This window comes from Quercus lobata, chromosome 4, assembly GCF_001633185.2.
Source record: "Quercus lobata isolate SW786 chromosome 4, ValleyOak3.0 Primary Assembly, whole genome shotgun sequence".
NCBI classification, from domain to species: domain Eukaryota; kingdom Viridiplantae; phylum Streptophyta; class Magnoliopsida; order Fagales; family Fagaceae; genus Quercus; species Quercus lobata.
Genome location: NC_044907.1, coordinates 25,791,975 through 25,812,785, shown reverse-complemented (window position 1 = coordinate 25,812,785; position 20,811 = coordinate 25,791,975). Strand labels below are relative to the sequence as shown.

The 20,811-nt window shown below is 34.2% G+C and overlaps 2 protein-coding genes across 4 annotated transcripts; one reads left to right on the top strand and one right to left on the bottom strand.

Annotated features, from left to right (window-relative positions):
* Positions 1–1,187: 1,187 nt before the first annotated feature.
* Positions 1,188–4,862, bottom strand: LOC115987885 (50S ribosomal protein L18). Its single transcript, XM_031111497.1, has 2 exons — positions 4,491–4,862; positions 1,188–1,715 (listed from the first exon to the last, which is right to left on the bottom strand). The coding sequence occupies exons 1-2, from the start codon at positions 4,674–4,676 to the stop codon at positions 1,320–1,322; spliced, it is 582 nt and encodes a 193-aa protein (XP_030967357.1). The 5' UTR covers positions 4,677–4,862; the 3' UTR covers positions 1,188–1,319.
* Positions 4,863–7,082: 2,220 nt separating this feature from the next.
* On the top strand, positions 7,083–20,078 carry LOC115986628. Of its 3 annotated transcripts, XR_004090807.1 has the most exons (14): positions 7,084–7,612; positions 7,712–7,789; positions 9,815–9,972; positions 11,151–11,226; positions 13,664–13,731; positions 14,233–14,563; positions 14,756–14,875; positions 14,994–15,100; positions 15,436–15,489; positions 15,585–15,668; positions 17,046–17,209; positions 18,491–18,641; positions 19,106–19,336; positions 19,735–20,078. XR_004090807.1 is itself a non-coding variant. In XM_031109841.1 (13 exons), exons 1-12 carry the CDS (start codon positions 7,282–7,284, stop codon positions 18,636–18,638), a joined length of 1,719 nt encoding a protein of 572 aa, XP_030965701.1. In that variant the 5' UTR covers positions 7,083–7,281; the 3' UTR covers positions 18,639–18,641; positions 19,083–20,078. The 3 variants fall into 3 exon arrangements, 2 of the variants coding, with proteins under 2 accessions (XP_030965701.1, XP_030965699.1); XM_031109841.1 differs by having other exon boundaries at positions 7,083–7,612; positions 19,083–20,078; XM_031109839.1 differs by having other exon boundaries at positions 19,106–20,078.
* The last annotated feature ends 733 nt before the right edge of the window (positions 20,079–20,811 follow it).

The window sequence follows — 20,811 nt, the reverse complement described above, 5'->3', positions numbered from 1 at the left end:
ATAAATCTTTGCTTTTTGTGAAGATGCAGTTTGTAGATAAAACAATTCCTTTTGTCATGTATCCACAATTAATGAAACCTTTGATGCTTCAACTGTCAATTCTAGAGTGTCATGTGGCGCATTTCTTAAAATTCTCTTTATTTACTTCAAAAAAGTTTGCATTTATATCAAAATATTAGTCTATTGAATTAGCTAATAAAGTAAATACATATATTAATTATCTATAATTGTGCATTAATTATTTGTATGAAAGGAATTTATATGATTATTTTTATAAATTTTATATAATAATTTTTTTTATTTGGTATAATAATAAAAACCATAAAAAGTAAATATTTATAAATTCACTAAAATTAATTTTAACCATTTAGGTTTCCTAATAGCTTTGTAGGTTCCAATTAGCTTAACTCGTAAAATCTCTGATTGTTGAATAAAAGATTTAGGGTTCAATCTCCGCCTATACTAAAAAATCAATTGGTGTCTTGGTCCAATGATAAAGAATTATTATCAAGAACGGATGCCAAACATTGAAACTCTATAAAAAAAAATAAAAAGTTTCCTAACACCTTTTAGTGACATGTAATAATATATATATATATATATATATAGAGAGAGAGAGAGAGAGAGAGAGAGGAGTTGAATTTACACATTTTCACTACCATAGATCTCTAATAGTTCAAAAATAATATTATCTTATTTAATTAATATAGCATGTTTTAGTTCTCTCTCTTATTTATTATTGTAAATTACAAAATTCTATCATATTTTCTCTCTCATGCAACAAAATTCTCTCATGTTTTCTCTCTCCATTGCTTCCTCTTGCCATATTGATATGAGCTCTTCTTCATCCATCATTAAAGAATCAAGAATATGTGCACTTTGGCTCCCAAAATATGGCAAGAGGAAGCAACGGAGAGAGAAGACATGAGACAAAAAAGTAAAAACTAGCTTAATTCCAAAAAGTTAAAAGTATTGCGAGACTCACAAATAGTAGATAATTAAAAAAAAAAAAAAAAAAAACCTTTTGATCAACTGTCAAATGCAAAAGACTAACAATTTGGGATAGAGAAATTTTTTTATTTTATAGTTTGGGATGAGGAAGATTTGAACTCTGAATGTCTCTATTCGAAATCGAAAGGGGTACTAACCAATTGAGTTATAGACTTTTGAGAAAAATTATTAAAATATTGGAAGAAACTAAAAACTTGTTGATGTGCAAATACATCAGCTGGAAAATGGAAAACAATTGCTAGTGAGACAGTTTATACTGGAAGATGGAAAATATAGTACTGGTAGCAGTCTAATACTAAAAAAAGCTTTCAAACAAATATAATCCCATTTTCCTTAATGGTATCAATGACAATCCCAAGTTTACCCTCAATTCTCTCATCCTTTCTAGGCTCATAAGACATTGCAAATACATCAGCTTCCTTGGACCTCTCCGCAATTAGTTGCCCTACAACTCGACAGGCATTGTGATCAGTGAGTGATGGTAATGAATGCCTCAGATCCTTTGAATTTGTAGTAGCAACAGATATAACTTTGCTGGTACCCCGGTGCATTACTTTGGCATGGATAAATCGTTTTGAAAAGAAAACATTAAGTAAAAACGGCCTCATGAACATATCTGTCCTTTGCTTCCATGATTTCCTATTAGGCCTTTTAGCAAGCTCACCTCGAGATCTCCGGGTCCAGGCAGCTTGAATGAAAGAATCCTAAAAAAACAAATGTGATAGAGCTGATTTCCTTTAATTTAAAGAAATATTAATGAGTTAACCTGAACAGAGTATACAAATTATTTAAAGAAGAATGTATTTATTATTTTATCAACCATTACTTTTTGTAATCCAAATGAACAGTGAAACTGACCATAACAACCAACCTCAAGAAAGAATGACTAATTGGGTGCACATTTCACTTGGGAAAAAGGTTTAATCCTCAGTCTTGCAGGCTATAGGCATTAGAAATCATAACTCAAGCAACAGATACGAGAGGTCAACTTGGTAAAAATAAACAGGAAGTTATTACCCAATATATTTGGGAACAACAAAAATACCAACAAAACAACCTTTTTCCACCAAGCAAGCGAATTAAGCTTCTCTACATGAAAGAGAAATATGCAGTGGCCTATTCAGAATGAAATTTGCAAGATAAAAAGGTGAAGGCAGACACGAAAAGGCCACTTCAAACAAAATTTTATTATTCAATCTACAGAATGGCTCTCCCTAAAAAAATTTCCACAAAATAAATGAGCTCCTCTTTAGGGGGGTTACTTTAGCATTGAGCTGAGTTTGGATTGCACTGAAAACAACCCACGTCTGCGTTTGGTGTTTTTTTCCTGGGTCCTGTGCAATGTTCACAGGACCCACAAGTACAGAAAAACACAAATTTTGCTTTAAAATTGGGTCTCACAGCACTATTCACACATTTAAAAATTATTTTGCTACAGTGTTTTCAACAATAAGTTTTCAGTTTTCAACAATAAATGGTATCCAAACAGACCCTTAAAATTACTTGCAGCTTTTTCTCCATATGCACAGTAGTAACTAGTAAGTATAGACATCATAACAACAGTGTTGGAATGTTGTTCTCTATTAGCAACGCACCTAACCCTCGAGACACTCATATAAACATGCCAACTCATCTAGTTTGATCATTCAATTGGTAGTCTTCTCAAATGAGGGTTAAATGAGAAGATCAAACCAAGGAAAATTGAATGTCATCCTCATGAGCAGGTGCCATATTCAAAGAGTGGTTAGAATTGCTGAAATGCAATGTGCTGCATTTTGAATAACAGAATGATTACCAATAATTATATTTTTTTTATAACTAAGAAAATGAATCTGCCCATGTCTTGTCTCAAGCCTTAAATGAGAAGGGTTGCAGTAGGTTGATGTGATTAGGTAAAGATTCTACTTAAAACTAGTGGAGGCTGATATATTTGATTAGGCGAGCTTGAGTGCCCAACAACTTTCCCTCCTTGTACCCTAACTCTGAACCTTACCTTAATTATGATGACTTAAGACTCCTGCCTACAGGATCAAGTTGCCTTTCAGACCTAAACAGAATAGCAACACCTTCTCTATGCCCTAAACCTAGTGGTTTGTAGTAAATTCGTAAGTGCATGTGTAGAATGGATTCACTCTAGGTTGTTTCAACTCAATTGCGAGGTTTCGGGCACACAATTGTCTTTATGTTTAATCTCTTCACCCTATCCAAAACATAATCATAAAGTGAAATTCGTCTGATATCTACTTTGGCTTCTCCTACTTAGCATAACATTTATATGTCATATAGCACAAAGTTTCTATGGATGCATAAAACCAGAAATGGTGCTAAAATGTAGAAGTTTCATTCATAATTTATTTTCCAACAGGACAGTTCATTTTTTCATAAATGAATGCATTCTTGTAAGATAGCCTTTATGGCTAGTAGTTTAATATGCTAAATTGGCCTGAATCCCAACGAATTTAACATACTATTATTCAATTAATGGAAATTAATTACCCACTCAAATCAAGTTAACATCAAGATATAGATCTTTAAACTGTTGCTGTAAAATTCAAGTAGAACATAGCCAATGACTAAATGAAACTTCTTCCTTCCATAAGAATGGGTGGCTGGTAAGATTGTGGGTTCAAAACCATGATGGTACATGTGTAACTTACCAACAAAAAAACAGTTTTCAACCAAGTTGACAGCCACCTTTCTAATTAATTGAACCACAAATGAATTTATAATTCTTGAGACTATGTAATAAATAATTACGCACAGAACCAACTGGGTAAGTCCACTCCCCATTACAATGTATGTTTCAGATCAATCACCTTTCCTTTCAAAACACTACAATCATTGTCTCAAGAATTTCAACAAACACAATAGTCACATCAGACTCTGCTCTAAAATCAACACTAACTAATTTTTATAGCACGGAGAATCAAATTGGATCATATAGTTAATAATAATCACTGTAAATGCAACCCTCCAAACCGGTTTTCTGGGCTCTCCACTCGGCTACCACAAAGCTTAAAAACTACTAATTTAGCTGAAAAGGTTCTTTTTTTTTTCTTCCATAATTCTATTAGGAATTGGGTTTGCTTATTAAATCCACAAAATGGGTTTCTGCTAAAAATTATTAAGTCCACTTGCATACATACCCTACACCACAAACCAAGATTTACCACCTGGGTTTTTAACTATTTCTAACATTCTAGCAAAAAAAAAAAAATGCGGTGATTATCCAAACCTTAAAACTACTAATGATGCTGAGAAAGTCAATATTTTTCCCTTCAATTAGGACCTGGATGTGTTTATTAAATCCACAAACTGGGTTTTCAGCTGAAAAATGATTTAAGTCCACTTACATACTAATATACCATACTCAACATGACAAACCAAGATTTACCAACTGGGTTTTCAACTACTTCTACAATTCTATCAAAATCAACCAAAAGAGAGGGGAAAGTGAGACAGTAGCTGAAATGGCATACCTTTTTGAGTGTGGGGATTGGTGGGCTTGTGTTGGAAACAAAGCCAAAGATGCCAAGCTTGGGAAAGGAAGATGCCCAAGAAAGCGAGGTGGGTTTCACTGCGCGGCTTGGAAGCAACTCTGAGGGAAGAAGAAAAGACGCTGATGAAGATGAGGATGGTGTGGATAATATGCATGCTGATGCCATGTTAAGGCTCTGTAGATGTCTGACTACAAAGACTATCACAGCAGGATCCTTTTCTTCTGGGTCGTCGTCCTCTTTCTTCCACACTCTCTACAGTCTACCACACTTCACAGTCTACGGCAATGATGGGCTTTGGGGAGACACTTTTTTAGATTGGGCAAAATTCTCATATTTGTTTGAGAATATGTGAGAAAATGATTACGAAATAAGGTAGAATGGTATAAAAACGTGGTTGGATGTCCTTTGGCCACGTAAACAAGCATAAAATATTCTTATAATAAATACAAAATTTTTTTTAGAAGAAATATTTAGATGTGAAATTATATTAACATAGATAAATATTTTTTTAAATAAATACGTAATGGTTTTGTTAAAAGTAATGAAAATTATATATATGATTATAAAGCTTTAAAACCATAACCTTTTTTATTTGGTAGTTTGTTTAGGTTCATTTCTTTTTCTTCCTCTAAAAAAAGGATAATTTATTTTTTCTTTGAATTTGACTAAAATTTGACATGAAAATATTTCTAAAATTTTATATTTATTTTTTTTAGTAAATATCAGTAGCTATATTCTTATTTATTTAATTTTATTATTTTATTATAATTATTTATTCATAAATTAAATTATTTATTACGTCATCAGTTAGACTATTGGTTCAACTTCGGTTGGACCACAAAATTGGTAATTAGTCCATTTTTCGGTTTTTTGACCGTTTCAGTTTTTAAAACTATGGGAAAAATAGTCAAATTTGTAAGCAAAATATTTTTTAGGAAAATATTTTTTTTCATTTTTATTTCCTAGTTTGTTTGCAAGTAAAATGTAATTAAACTTGTAAAATATATTCTATTGAAAGTAAAATTCTTTTTAAAACGTTATAAAACGTTTTTTTGTTAAAAATTTTCAATAAAATAGGTCTAGGATATTAGGAATTTATAAATAAAAAATTAAAATAATAAATTAGAAAGGAATGAAATATGAACAGAAGTGATGGGTACAATTATTATTTTTAAAATTAAAAGATAGGAGTAAAATTATTTTCTTTCTTTGGACTTCCTATGTTTTAGAAAAAGAGAATGACAAGAAAAAAAAATTGTAATTGGGTAAAATTTTTTACTTTTTTATTTGTATCTTTTATTGAAGTAGGAATATAAATTTTTTTTTTTAAAATTACGCTCATATTTTCTCAAGCTAATTTTGAATTATACAATCATATATTCTTATAACCATTGTGTGGTAAAAAATTAACTAAAGTTTGAGCTCTAAGTCAACACTTGATTGTCACAACTAATTTATAATGAACGAGAGATAGATAATCCACAATGGGAGATCTAAACAAAAGTAAAAATTGAATAATATGGGTTTAATATTGATAAACTAAGAAGTTTTATTCTTGTAAAGGTTAAATGCATACAAAAGCAAATACAAATTCTCTCAACTATTTTCTCTTTCTAACTTTCTGTGTCCCTCTATGTGTGCATGGAGCCTCTATTTAGACCCATAAGCCTTCTTCTCTTAGTGGACTATCATGATGAGAGTCAAGAGATATTTGTCCCCTCAGGTGTCTCCTCCTCTCATTTTGATGATGAAGATGAACTCATTCAGTAATAAATGCGGTTGTGTAAGGTGAAAATATCTAGTTAATGCAGAGTTTACAACTGCTTGATTTAGGAGCTACCTCCATGAGTTCCTCAGACTACTCGGACATCTTTCATGGGCTCTAGGTTCTCCTCAATTATGTCATTGGTAGGGTACCCTCAGTTGATACTATCTAATCGGCTATATTTCATCAGCATCCATAAGTGGAGAAAAAGTTTCCTTCCTAGGGTGGGTCCTTGGTCCCTCGATTAAGTCTAGGCCCATTCTTCCAAAGGATATTCGTCGAGCTCGGCCTCTCAAATCACCTTGTCTTCTTAGTGGACTCATAGTTCACGATCCGTAGAACACAATCAAAGGACCACTCTCCTACAACTATTTATTTATTTATTTTTATGACCTACAACTATTTTAGTGTTATTGCAAATGAAATTAAAATTATATTTTAATTTATACAATCATTCATTATATAAGTTTCTCCATCTCCAATTATTGAATTATAAAAATAAAAGTCAAAATATATTATTTTAAATAACATTTATACGAATGAATGAGACTTAAAAATAAAAAATAAAAACCTCTATGGATCCACTAAGTCCAATATTTTCTTAGAAAATATATATTTTTTTTTCATAAAATTTTTGTTATAAATCGTTTATGTGATAAATTATGATTATAATTAGATTATTATCCTTTTCCTACATTTATTGCTAAAGAATCCCAATTGCCAACAAACATCACTACCCACAAAAAATGTCAAATGTATCTTTCTTTATAAAGAAAAAAAAGAAAAGAAAAAAAGGTGTGCGTTGCCGTTGCACTCTCGCACCAAAGATTGACCCAAAAAAATAACAAACCAATAAAACGAACCGAATAGACAGATCAGATCTCACCGAACGAAGAACACGAGGCCAAAGGGAGAGAGAGAGAGAGAGAGAGAGAGAGAGAGAGAGGAATCAAACTGTATTCAGCTCAGTGCTTTACCACACACCAAACACGACGTCGCATTACAATGCTGCCACCTCGCTTTCCCTTCTTCAGCGGAAGCGGCGGAGGAACTTCTTCCAATTCCATCACCACCACCACCAACAACCGAAATCCGCGGAACACCACCACCGCTGAGTCCGAGTTCCGTCAACGAGTTCCCACTCTCAAAATCCAAGCGGACAAGGACGTGTACCGCCCCGGCGATCCTCTGATCGTCACAATCCAGATCTCCAACCCCGACACCGCCTCGTCACTCTTGCTCGACCGAATCGGTTTCGAAATCAGAGCCGTCGAGAAGCTCGATTCTCAATGGTTCGCCACTCACAAACCCTTACCTGGATCCAAACAACGACGAGGTCTCTCTCTCTCTTTCTCCCTCACCTTCTTCTTCAATTTCTTCGTTTTTGTCATTTTCTCAAAGCTGAAATGCGAGTGTTTGATTTTTTTTATATTAGGCGAATTTGTGTTTGTGGAATGCGCCGTGCCTTCGATGGTTTCGAATCAGATTGTTTCTGCCGGTGCCACTAAATCATGTATGTGTTTTGTGCTGTTTTTCTCGCGATTTTGGATCACTTTGTGTTTTTAGTTTTACTACTATAACAACAGCAGCAGCAACAACAACAACAACCAAGTCTTATTAGTCCAAAAATTTCGGGGGTGTTCGCTATGGATCCTCAATAGACTAATCAGGGTCGGTCACATGTATTGCTTGTAAGGAGTGGTTTTATAGGTGATTATCTAGAAATGTAGCAAAATTTCCCCTTTTCTTAATAGGAAAGAGTTTTATTTTATATTCTCTGGAAGAACATTTTTTGAAGAGGGAAAAAAAACTATTAAAGATGAGTAGCACTGAATTCCATCGAAGAACATTTGTATGTGTTATATGCTGCTTTGCTTGTGATTTTGCATTCTAATTTTCAATTCAAGTAATGTGTTTTTTTTATTTTAAATTCAGTGATTTTATTTGTTTTTGTTGAATTCATGAACTTGTGTTTTTGTATAACAAATTAATTTATTGCACCGTGAAATACACTAAGGCTTGGATCACTGAGTGTTTTTAGTTTTACTATAACAACAGCAACAACAGCCAAGTCTTATTAGTCCGAAAATTTCGGGGGTGTTCGCTATGGATCCTCAATAGACTAATTAGGGTCGGTCACATGTGTTACTTTTGAAGAGTGTTTTTATAGGTAATTATTTAGAAATGTAGTAAAATTTCCCCTTTTCCTAATAGGAAAGAGGTGTTTTTTTGGAAGAACATTTTTTAAGAGGGAAAAAAATTGTTAAAGAATGAATAGCACCGAGTTCCATTGAAGAACATTTGTATGTGTTATCTGCTGTTTTGCTTGCGATTTTGCATATGAATTTTCAATTCGAGTAATGAGTATTTTTGAAATTCAGTGATTTTATTTGTTTTTGTTGAATTCATGAACTTGTGTTTTGTATAACAAATTAATTTATTGCACTGTGAAATACACTAAGGCTTGGATCACTGAGTGTTTTTAGTTTTACTATAACAACAGCAACAACAACCAAATCTTATTAGTCTGAAAATTTCGGTGGTTCGCTATGGATCCTCAATAGACTAACCAGGGTCGGTCATGTGTATTGCTTTTAATAAGTGTTTTTATAGGTGATTATTTAGAAATGTAGAACAATTTCCCCTTTTTCTAAATAGGAAAGAGGATTTTTTTTTTCAAAGAACATTTGTTCATATAGGTACAGTGAATTTTGAACATCGTTTTCTGAAATGTTTGTTTTGCAGCTATATTAGCTGTTAGTTCCTTTGTTTGTTGCTATAGAAGTAGTATCAATTTAGGTGATGGTATAGAGAAATGCTATGTCCACAGGATTTTCATAACAAATCTTAAGTGATAAAGTTGTTACTGGCTATTATGGATGGGCAAAAAAGTAATTTAGTGGTGGATTCAAAATTAGAACAAATAACAACTTACCACCAATAACAACTTACCACCTGACATTTGTTGTGAAAGTGTTATGAAAATGTTGTGGGCGTAGTAGCACTTCTTGATGTTATATGCTATCTGCTTATATTGCTTTTTGTTTACTGCTATATCTGCTTTGTCTCTCTCTTTTGGTTGAATCAAATATTCATTCATTTGAATGTCTCTTTAGACATTGTTATGTCACTTGTATAGCTAGTTGGTTGATAGAGAAGGGTAATAATTTGTCAACGCAAAAGAAGTACAAGCAGAAATTCTGCTATGATGACACCCAAGTAGAACTATAGGGTATAGAAGAAGAGTTAATCCTTTAATCCAAATTGGAGGTCGGTGCTTTATGAATGTCGATAATCATGGGTTTCCATGGAGCTCCAAACTCAAAATTCTTTGGCTGAGTCTATATGAATCCAAGCTTGTAATTGGATGATTTTCGTAAAAAGTTGCAGTGTGTTGTTTTGATGGTCAATTTTTTGAGTGTTGTGAATTAATTATATGGTGTCAATATTGTTATGTCAAACTCTGTCTAAAGTTTCCTATTCTATCATTTTGATTTAAGCCAATTGATTCTGTCAAACATTGCAATGCTACCTGCAGATGTGGTGCGAACTGTGCTGCCAGACATTATACCACCATCTTACAAGGGGGCTACCATTCGCTACTTTTATTATGTTAAAAGTACTTTGTCTGGACAATGGCTGATACTGGAAAATGGCCACTCTCATAGAGAGTCAGTACAAGGTTTTAGTGAACTGGTTGGTCTCCTTTAACTTGATTTAAAGTTTGCTGAAATGATTTTGCTTGCTTACTTTGTTTTGTTTTGTTTTGGTTTTTTATTTTTTATTTATTTATTTTTTAATTTATCAAAAAACACTTGTAGCCACTAACTTTTATATTGCTTGACCTTTTCTTCATATGGATAGCATCTTGTGATGGTTGTTATATTCATATAATGTCTGATACAACTATGAAGCATGCTTATCAACGCAACACTGCACAATGCAACAGCTGGGGTTTCATGCCTAAGATGACATCATTGTACAGTATTTGTAGTCACTAATGCTTATTTTGCTTGGAATTTTCTTCATATGAATAGTGTGATGGTTGTTATATTCATATGATGTCTAATACAATTGTACAGCACATGGTAGTTGGTACATATAGTTGCATAAATGCCAGCTAAGTGGTATTCTTTAGCTAGGTCATTATCTGATTTTTTGTTTGATATATGTTCATTCACATTCATTAGAGGATATGGATCTTGAAATCATGACCTTACCCTTCATCCCATTATTATTGGAGAAGTGCCAGTTGAGCCATAACTCATTGGCAACCATAGAGAAATGTCTTTGATAACCAAATCATGATATGCTGGCTATTGCATAAGCAACATGAACAGTGGTGCATCATGAGTGATAATAAATGAAGTGACAACTCTAGTTATGGTCCCATAAGTCCGTAACATGTCTCGCATGATATTTTAACTCCTCTAACCTGGAACAACAAGTATCAGTGTCCAAATTTGTTCTGACACCTCTGAATACTTGCAACATATCAACAAGCTTCTGAAATATTAAGTAAGCATCCAGAAATTCCTAACCCTTATTATATTTACTTGTGTAATTTACCAATAAAAAAATGACTTTTCTCTATGGTTGTTCCATCAGATGCAGATGTAACATTAGCAGTATGGTGTTTGTTATACCTATCCAAAAAAAAAAGAATAGCATTTGTTATGTCCAGACATTAGCAAACATGTGCAGTCACATGCTCACAAACACACACATAGAGGCGTACATACATGTGTATATATGTGTTTGGGTGGTGGGAATATTGGAGAAAACCTCCAAGTCCTTGTTGAGATGCCAGCCTTTTAGTAGATTGATTTGATATGATGAATTAGATTTTAATTGTTGAATTTTAATCAATACAGGAAGATCGTATACCATTACAAGTATGGGTCACTCAAAAAACCAGTGGCTTGCTAATGGAAGAAGGTCAAAGTGGTGGTGAGTTTTCCTTTATGTTTCATTTACTCCAAAACCTATGTCACTGCTTTCTCAGAATTGGATTCATTTGATTCACAATATGGCTTGTGAAAATTATTGAGTCAACCTGTGGGTTCCCATTTGGAATTTTCTGTCTCTGTAACAAATTTAAGTGTGTATTCAAACCTTATTAAGCAGAGGGGAAAAAAGTGGGATGTTGAATCAATTTTTGTTTTTATGTAAATCAGTGGGAGTGATAAACAGTGAAGCTCTTGTTATCTTCGCCCGTCTCCTGTTTGTGTTTTACTTGAAGTGGAGTTGAATATTGATTAGAAGTTCTAGTTTGCTCTCACCTTTAATGAGGGAAGTTCTTCACTTATCTTTCTCTAGCTGAGTATCCATGTATTTGCAATTTGCAATTGGCTATTGGCTATTGGCTATTGATTGAGTAGTTGTATAGGAAACAGTACCGGCACTGATGCTCATTGGAGCATTTTTATGCATCTTATGAGTATATAATTCATTTACCAAGGGCCTTTTTGGTTGTCCTATAGAATTGGATTTCTTCGTTTCCCTTCTTGAATGTGGCCTTTGAGAGAAGTTGGATTCATCACCATAGTAAATGAAATACAATCAGAAAATCATGTGATTCCCTATTTCTGTTGTTTACCCGTTCCCGTTCTAAGGAGGCTTGGATTTCTGACCTCATTGTATCTGCCTCAGAAGGGGAAGTAGGAGCTGGAATTTTCAATTCTGTCGAGCTCCGGAGGATTGGGAGCAGGAAAATGTTTGTTCTTTCATTGAGTTTATGTACTCCCACATGCTGAGGGGTGAGGGGGAGGATACTTTGATTTGGAAGTTGTCTAAGAAGGGGGTGTTTGATGTGCGCTCTTACCATAAGTTGTTGTTTGGTCCCTGCAATGAGGTTTTTCCCTGGGAGTGTATTTGGTGTACAAAGGTGCCTAAACGGGTGTCTTTCTTTTTATGGACAATAGCTAGGGATGGGATACTCACTATTGATAATCTAGTTTAGCGTGGTCAGACCTTGGTTAATAGGTGTTGTTTGTGTTGTTGTGATGGGGAAACTGTGGATCATCTTCTTCTCCACTGTAAGTTTTCTCATGCTTTATGGAGTGCAATTTTCAAGGTATTTGGGATCCATTGGGTAATGCCGATGACAGTTAGCTCTCTCCTCTTTGCTTGGAGAAACTGGTTTGGAAAGCATCTGTCAACCATATGGAACATGGTCCCGGCATGCTTAATGTGGCTGGTTTGGATGGAATGTAATAAACGCATCTTTGAAGACAAGGAGGGAACCTTAGATCTTTTAAAAGCTCTTCTCTTCAATACTTTGTTTCAGTGGGCGCGTGTTTGGGGTTTTACAAATTGTATTTCCATTTTTGATTTCTTAGATTCTATTAGATTGAGTCTTTGAACCTGCTGTAATTTTTTTTGATCAGAATGTTCACCATCGTGAACATGATGCTCAGTTTTTTTGAATAAAAGTTTTATTACCTATTAAAAAATCATTCATAGTGATGGATTTGTGCATTATGTGGTATGCAAATATGAATGCCTGATTCACATGCTAGTAAGATTACTCATGCATGTGAACTTTTAAACAGGGTTTTAGTTCCCATAGTACCAGCGTTTTCAGGGATCAATGAGTATATTTGTAACTCAGCCATGTAGTACCTTTAGCTGGTACTCTTGTCCATGAATGTCCTACTTTTAAGTGTATCAATATCATGACTCTAGATGTTCAGGCTATGGGTATCATAAACACCGCTATTCCAACTTTTGCATGAGAGAGAGAGCTGAGTTAGCTTTCTGCTTGTGCCCTACATGCTCAGATAATTTGTTCATAACAAATACTTTTCTGTAATATTTTCAATAAGTAAATTTTATTTCTATAATTTTTTATAATTTGATAGTTACAAGAAGGGGAGGGGGGATTTGAACCTTGGATGTCTCTATTGGAAACACCTAGAAGTGTTAGTTGAGCTGCAAGGCTCTTGACAATTTTACTTCCATGGTTGAAGTAAGGTTTGGTGTGCAAATTTGCCGTTTGTGAAGAATCTCCTTTTGTCTGTATGTCAAATAGTGCCAGCTGATTTTTTATGCTTTCATAGGTTGTTTCGATGAATGAAAAGGCATGAAAGTGAACCTTTTTTAATATAATTTTTAATAGAAAGGAATATATCTGTTTCATAATTTTTTTTATTACTTATATATAAAAAAAAAGGCATCCCAGTAATGCGGATTGGTATTATCTTGTTATTTATTTCTAATATTTATCTAATGTCATGTTACAAGTTCTAAAATCAGCAAAAAAAGCAGTTCAGCTTCTTGATACTAACAGATTTTGAGTATCATATAGCTCATTGTAAAATCTAATAGGTTTTCATATGCATTTAAAAGGAAAACCTGAAAAATGTCCTTTTGTCAATATTTTCAGGGATTGTTCCTTCTACAACCATCCAAATGGATATATTTTGGAAAGAGATGGATGGAGACTCTGATTGGGTAGGCTATTACTTTTCAAGTTTTGACACGCACACACACTATCACACTTAAAACTCTGCATGCATAGAGCCATTGTATACTTTGTTCTTTCAAGCAATGCTGTCCACTAACATCTTCAAAATAATTAGGCAAAAAAAGACATTTGGTCTCAAAAATTTGGGTCAGGTTATATTTTAGTCCCTAAATTTGAAAAGTTCCTTTTTTAGTCTTCAAAAAATTGTAAACATGCTAAGTCCTTCTATAGCCGTGCTGTTATAATTCTTGCTTACATGATAAAATTTGACAAAGCCATGCGGCGCTCTGTTTTAAAGGCAAGGCTATGGAAGGACTAACTTGGTATGTTTACAATCTTTTGAGGACTAAAAAAGAACTTTTCAGATTTCAGGGATTGAAATAGAACCTAACCCAAATTTGAGGGATCAATTGTATATTTTCACTTAATAAGTAATTTAGTCATTTACTTGATCTTTTAGATTATAAAGCGGAATTACTTCCTTACAGGTTAGAGCTAATGACATATATGATGGAGTTGAGGAAGGCTATGAAAGCTCAAGGGATGAGATCTCATCTGTTTCTTCCTACAATCCCATGAAAGAAAATGTACACAAAACTTTTGGAAGTTCACTGTCCTTGCAATCATCTACAGCAAGGTCTTTGACTAAAGACATTCCAAATGTACACAAAACCTTTGGAAGTTCACCGTCCTTGCAATTATCTACAGCAAGGTCTTTAACTAAAGACATTCCATATCTTGAAGGAGAACATACAAGCTTATCTTCAAATGCTGCACTTCCTCCGTTGTCTGCTGAGGTCTTATATGATTCTAGTTCTGGTGAGTTTTTTAAGCCATCTGTTTTTTTATTTTTCGTCAATGACCCTTTGGTCAATTGGCATTTCCTGGTGTTTATAACCGAGGCATCCAGGGGTCAAATCCCCCCTCCCACTTAAAATGTATTAAATAAAGGAAAAATGAAAAAGAAAAAGCAAATCAGCTTTTCTGAATATAGCTTATCTTTGCAAACAGATGTTTTATCTCCACAGAAGGAAGCTGCCATTGTATCTCCAGGCCAGCAGCAGAAGCTTACAGATGATGATACAGGTGTAACCCCTTCACTGGCATCAGGAGCTGTTGAGCCTGTAGCATGTAAATTATTTCACTTTCCTATTTAATTTATCTATGTACTTGTCATATCTGTTGGATCAAATGATTTCAGTGTGTTATAAGACATGGTAAACTAATTAGATGCAAGCATTTTCTACAGCAGAAGGCTTTATTCGAGGAAGGTCATACAATATCAGGCTGGATGATCAAGTTCTGCTTAGATTTTCTCCAAAAAACTCTGACTCAACTTATTACTTCAGTGATATGGTAATTTTAGTTTGAGAAATGCTACAGACCTTCATGAAAGTCCATTCTTCGCACTGTGAGGGTGCCAAGCAGCTGTGTGGGTCCTACCATGTGGATCTTTACTGGAGTGGGACCCAGATAGAGGCGTTGGCTTCATCCAACAGTGAAGATTGGACCTTCACCTGGCGAAGGTCTGTAGAAGTCCATTTTCAGTTTTATGCTATAATCCTGTGCCTGTTTTGCATATTCTATGGCTTTCTTCTTCTTCTTCTCCTCCTCTTTTTTTCTCCCTTATTAGTTTTCATTTTGTTTTTGTTCTTGGTTATCCCATTTTCAACAACCTGTAATGGTAACAGATTGGTGGAACTCTTACTTTCTTTCATGAAGAAGGAGCTAGGAGATGCCTTGAGGTACTTTTGGTTCCATAAGCAATAGAAAGATCATCAAAAGTAAGTACCAATCTGTTTAGTGCTATTGATGCTTAATGAAAGCATTTGTGTTCCAGGTTTCAATAACATTGGAGACTTTAGAGACTGTAAATCGGCGATTTATCCATCCTTCTCGGAGGAATTCCCCTACAATTACAAAGGTATTATTTTTTAAGGCAATTTATGAGTGACTTCTGCTTCTTCTATCTCATATTCTACTTAGAACTTCATTTGGATAATATGAATTTTAGATAACACATATATTGTATTTTTCTTTTCTTTTTGACTCTTCCTTTGTATACTTCTAGTTTACTAGGGTTGTGCCCCTTTTGTGCTTTTTCAATGAATTTATTACTTATATAAAAAACTATTTATAAATCAATCTATCCCACTTGAATTGACTTTTTGATGGATTAGGTGTTTGTACCTTTTTTGAAGACAGTTTACACTTAATTATATTCTTTGTCAAATCCCATTATGGAATGCTTGAATTCTGGTTTATTCTTTCCATTATTTGGTATATGTGAGATTTGTGCTATTTCTCTTCTTATAGTATGTAGTTTGTTCATGAGATTTTTGCTTAGATAAGGATTTCATTATAAAATTTCTCTCTAAATCTCTGCCTAAAGCTTCAGGATGTGCGTGTTGCAGCTTTAGTTCATGCTAAGTTTCTGTTTATATATGTGGAGCTGAGCTTTCTGACAAGCGAAGCTCAAGTTTGGCTGAGCCAAGTTTGAACAATCTTAGCTAAGCTTGGTTCAAGCTTTAGCTACTCTTAACAACTCCTAAATGTGTAGAGCCAAGTGTGACCAGCCAATATTCAGCTTGTCTCAGTTTGATTGCAACCTTAAACTACTATTATATTCAGCCAAATCTTAAGTTTGATGCAACGCTTTAAAGCTGTGTCAAAATTTTGTTTGTCATTAATATCTTCGTGTGTGTGTGTATATATATAAATGATGATTAAGAGTTGGATTCTGATGATTGTCACTAAGAGTTGTCACATGATGTGGAACTGGGCAAGGCTAACATGGATTTGAAGTTAGTGAAGTCTAATGTCAAAAAACAGGTTTTCTGTCGGGTCCTTATATTTGAGAGGTACAGACAAGTTTTGCTCAGTGCCACAATCATAATATTTGCAAATATTGTTAAGACTTAAGATTTTTTGTTTAGGAAATTTAGGGGTATTCTTCTCTCTCTCTCTCTCTCTCAGAAAGAGCACTTTTTTCTGGTTGATCTTGGTGCTTTATAATTTTTTTATTTATTTGTAATACATTATAGAATAGTAACCTATGCTATTCATTTGCTTCTGGTTCCTTTTTTCTCCCCCCCCCCCCTTTTTTTTTTTCACTTGTGTTCTTTCCAATCAAGCATGTCCACCTTTTGTAAGTTTATGTTGTAAACCATACACCTTACATTGCTCAAATACTAATCTTGAAAAGCTTACAGAAATAATTTGAAAGAGCTAGATAGTTATTACTTATTAGGTTTTTTACTTTTCGTTATGTCTCATGTTTGTTGGACCAATATCCTTGCAGGTTCAAAGTGATCATTATGAGGTTGTTGCAGATTTGGTGCAAACGAGCTTTCTTTTCTCCATTCCCATGGATGGGCCCATGTCCTTTTCCACACCACATGTATCCGTACAATGGTCACTTCGATTTGAATTTTTTACCACTCCAAAGAATGTAGATTGGACCAGGTATGACTTAACAGTATCACAATACTGTTGCTTGTTCCTGTCCAAGTGATTTGTATGCTGTGAAGGTTTGCATGTTATGAGAACTATACCTGAAGTACATGATGTGAAAAAGTTATATGGTCATGTCAGGGAAAGATATTTTTTAAATAAGTAACAAAAAAATTAATTATTAAAAAAGAGTCACCCTTGTACACGGGGGGTGTACTAGGGGATAAAATCAATATTTCAAATTACAATGCTCAAGCATATCTAGCAAAGAACAGTGGAGATAATTAAAATCTACATTCCAAACCAATAAAGTATGAAAAAAGAGAGATTTAATCTCAGGAATGGACCGTTCACTCCCCTCAAAGCATCTCACATTTCATTCCCACCAAAGATACCACATCATGCAATGTGGTAAAGCCTCCAAAAAGCTAAATTTCGGTGTTGACCAAAAGGACCTGGCCACGCTGCTAATAAATTGAGTACCCTTTTTGGTATAACCCATATAAGACAAAACAAACTCTACACCATTGTCCACAATTTGTACATTATGGGATAGTGAAGAAGAAGATGATCCACCAATTCTCCATTGCCTTTACACATGGCACCAATAAATATCAATAATGTCAGGGAAAAATTATGGCAGTTTTCTTTGGCATCTAGTTCTTTATGTAGCAAAATGGCACATTCTGAAATTTGGGGGGCTACTCCTTTGTATTTGATGTGGACTTTATGGAGAGAAAAGGAATATATGTAGTTTCAAAGGTATAGAACGTTTGATAAATCAGCTGAAGTCTCAGTTCTTGGGAACTCTTTATTGAGTAGGAGCAAACTGAGTCAGACCATCTTCTGCTCCAGAACTTGTAGTTTTTTGGACAAATTGTACTTTAGATGACTTTCATTGTAGCTCTTTTCCCTATTAGGGTGTCCCTTTGTATACTCCCCAGCTCCACCCCTCTGTTCTTATTTTATTAATGAATTTTTTTTAGTTATATATATATATATATATATATATATAAATATAACTAGTTCTTTAAATGAAGAAACGACATTAGATGATAAGGTATGCCATGCATCTAACTACGTTCTTCATTGACTTGTGCTCATAGGTATGACTTGAGGAGACAAGTTAAATCAATTTATTAGAAGTTGTGGACTAGTTCAATGCTAGGGCTTTTGCTGTTCTATTTTAGTTTATAACCATGCTTTGCAGTTAGAGATTTTAATTGTACCCAACTATATGCTATTTCAGTAGTTGTTGAGAATCCCAATAATCTTTGGATTTTCTGACATCAGATATGAGCATCCGCTTCTGATAGAGGGAAGAGACAAAAGTGAGTGGGTTCTTCCAATTACTGTGCATGCTCCTCCACCTGGGACTTCTGGTGGTCACAACCGCAGTGAGAAACTCTTCTCTTTGGAGCCATTGTGGGTGCATAATTGAAAGGTTACTTAAATTGTTGATTTAATTGAAGTAACTTTGTCATAAACTGAAACTTGTTAGCATATGTTGAGGATGGGTAAGACTTAGGTACAGTTGTTTAGGTGTAGCACATTAAGTACCCAATTTTGTTAAAACACAGTTGCGTTGAATTTATTGTTCTTGGAAAAAATTACATTGTGCTTTATTGGTCAATGCAACTATTTGTTTGATTTTAATTTGGGGAACCTAATGTACTGCACCTAAGTTTTGTCCATTGAGGATTAATAAATTTACATATTGTGGATCTCTCTCTTCCTTTCAAGAACTGTTGTTCTTATTCTGTTTCTGTCAAGCAAGTACTTAAGATTGTGGTTAGAGTACAGTAATATGAGAAGACAAGAATTTATAAAGAACTAGTTGTAATAATGCTAATTTATCATGTATAATTGAATATTTTTTATATAGGATAAGGTTTCTTCATGACACAGGTAGACCTAACCAGCTGAAATACAAGTGTTTAAGCCAGATTAGCACCCATGAAGCTCAGAAGCTATTTTCCTTTTTTGGAGAAATGTTCATTCAAATGAATGATGGGCGAGTTCAAGCACATAAGGAAGATGTTGAGAGCGGTCACTTAGATGCTACACCTGCTGTGTTGGTTCCCAATGCAGTTTTTCATCGCATTACTAAGTGCTGCCTGCATGTCGTGCCCTACTGATGTACGTTCTTATTTTTTCCACTATTATTTTTACATTCAGAATCACTTTCAGCTGAAATGGTCATGTCTATACATTATATAAGAGTGACAACATGCCTTAGGTGTTTCACATACATACATAAAGGTCTTTGGTTGATTTTTCTAGTCTATGACTTGCATTCCATCAGGATAAAAACTGTAGAAAGAAAAGATAAAGTGTAGAGGGTTGAGTAGGGCATGTATGTGAAGCCTATGTTTTCCCATGCAAGCCTCAAGCATGTCAAACCCTTTGTCTTGCCTTTTCTCTCTATCTGGATGATTGTCTGCCCCTCTGCTCTTTGCATGTCTCTCTCTCCCCTTTTGTTGATGTCAACTTTCTCACTCTTATGTTGGGTTCTTACTCTTGTTTACTCGGAGCAGTTGCATTTCCTTGGTGTTCTTGCTCTTCATTGCTAAAAAAGCCTGTGCTTTTAAGCAATGAGGGACATGGGAAAACCATTGACTATCTGCATCAGGTGAAGCTGTTTTCATTAAACTTATCGAGACCAACTATACAGTAACTGGAAGGCTTCCTACATATTTGTTATTCAATTTTTTAATTTTGCACTTTAATCTTTAATAGAGTGGGACTTTGACCTAGCAAAAAAGAGTGAGACTTTGTTGTATATACATGATTGCTTTGTTGTTTCTTTTCTACATACATATAAATGTTTTGAAATTTCATTTTCTTTTTTCACCTTTGATCAGAAAAACATTAAGTGCAATCAATTAATTGTCTGTAGCAATTTTTTGTATTATGATTGAAATTTTGAATGTTTTGCATGGTAAATAGTTCTGTAGGTTCAGCAATTATTGTGTGTGTATGTGTGAGCGTGTGGATTGAGATAATTTCATCTTTGCTCCTGTCCTAGATAGCTTTGAGGTTCCTACCGATTGAGCTTGCTAATGCTCTTATTGAAAACAAAAACAATGCTAAGAATGTCCCCCTTATATATATATATATATATATATATATATATATAATTGAAATTGAATTGGCTGAGGGGACGACTACAATACCTTGGTTCAATCAAACAATTTAAAGGGTTTATAGGTTCATTCAGAAGAACTTTATGTAAGGTTAAAAGAATTGAAGATAAAATTATGAAATTGAATTTCGGTTATTTGTGAAAACAAACTTTGGTCCTATAGCATTTATAAAATTAAGGCTTTCCTTTTACATGTCAAATTGGTCCAGAATTTTCTTACAGTTTTTGGAGATAGTAGTCCTGAAACAGACTTGAATCATTTTAAAAAAAAAAAAAAAAAAAAAACCCTACTAATTTAGAGCTTTTTCGGCTATGGGTTGTGCACACGGAAACAATGAAGAATTAACAATTGTGCAAGTAGGTGCACCTGTTTCTGCTCCCTCTAACAAGTATAGTACAAGCGATGCGTGGTAACCTCTTTCTGGTAGATTGGTTGGGTGGCATTCACATCATTAAGACGTTTAACTCC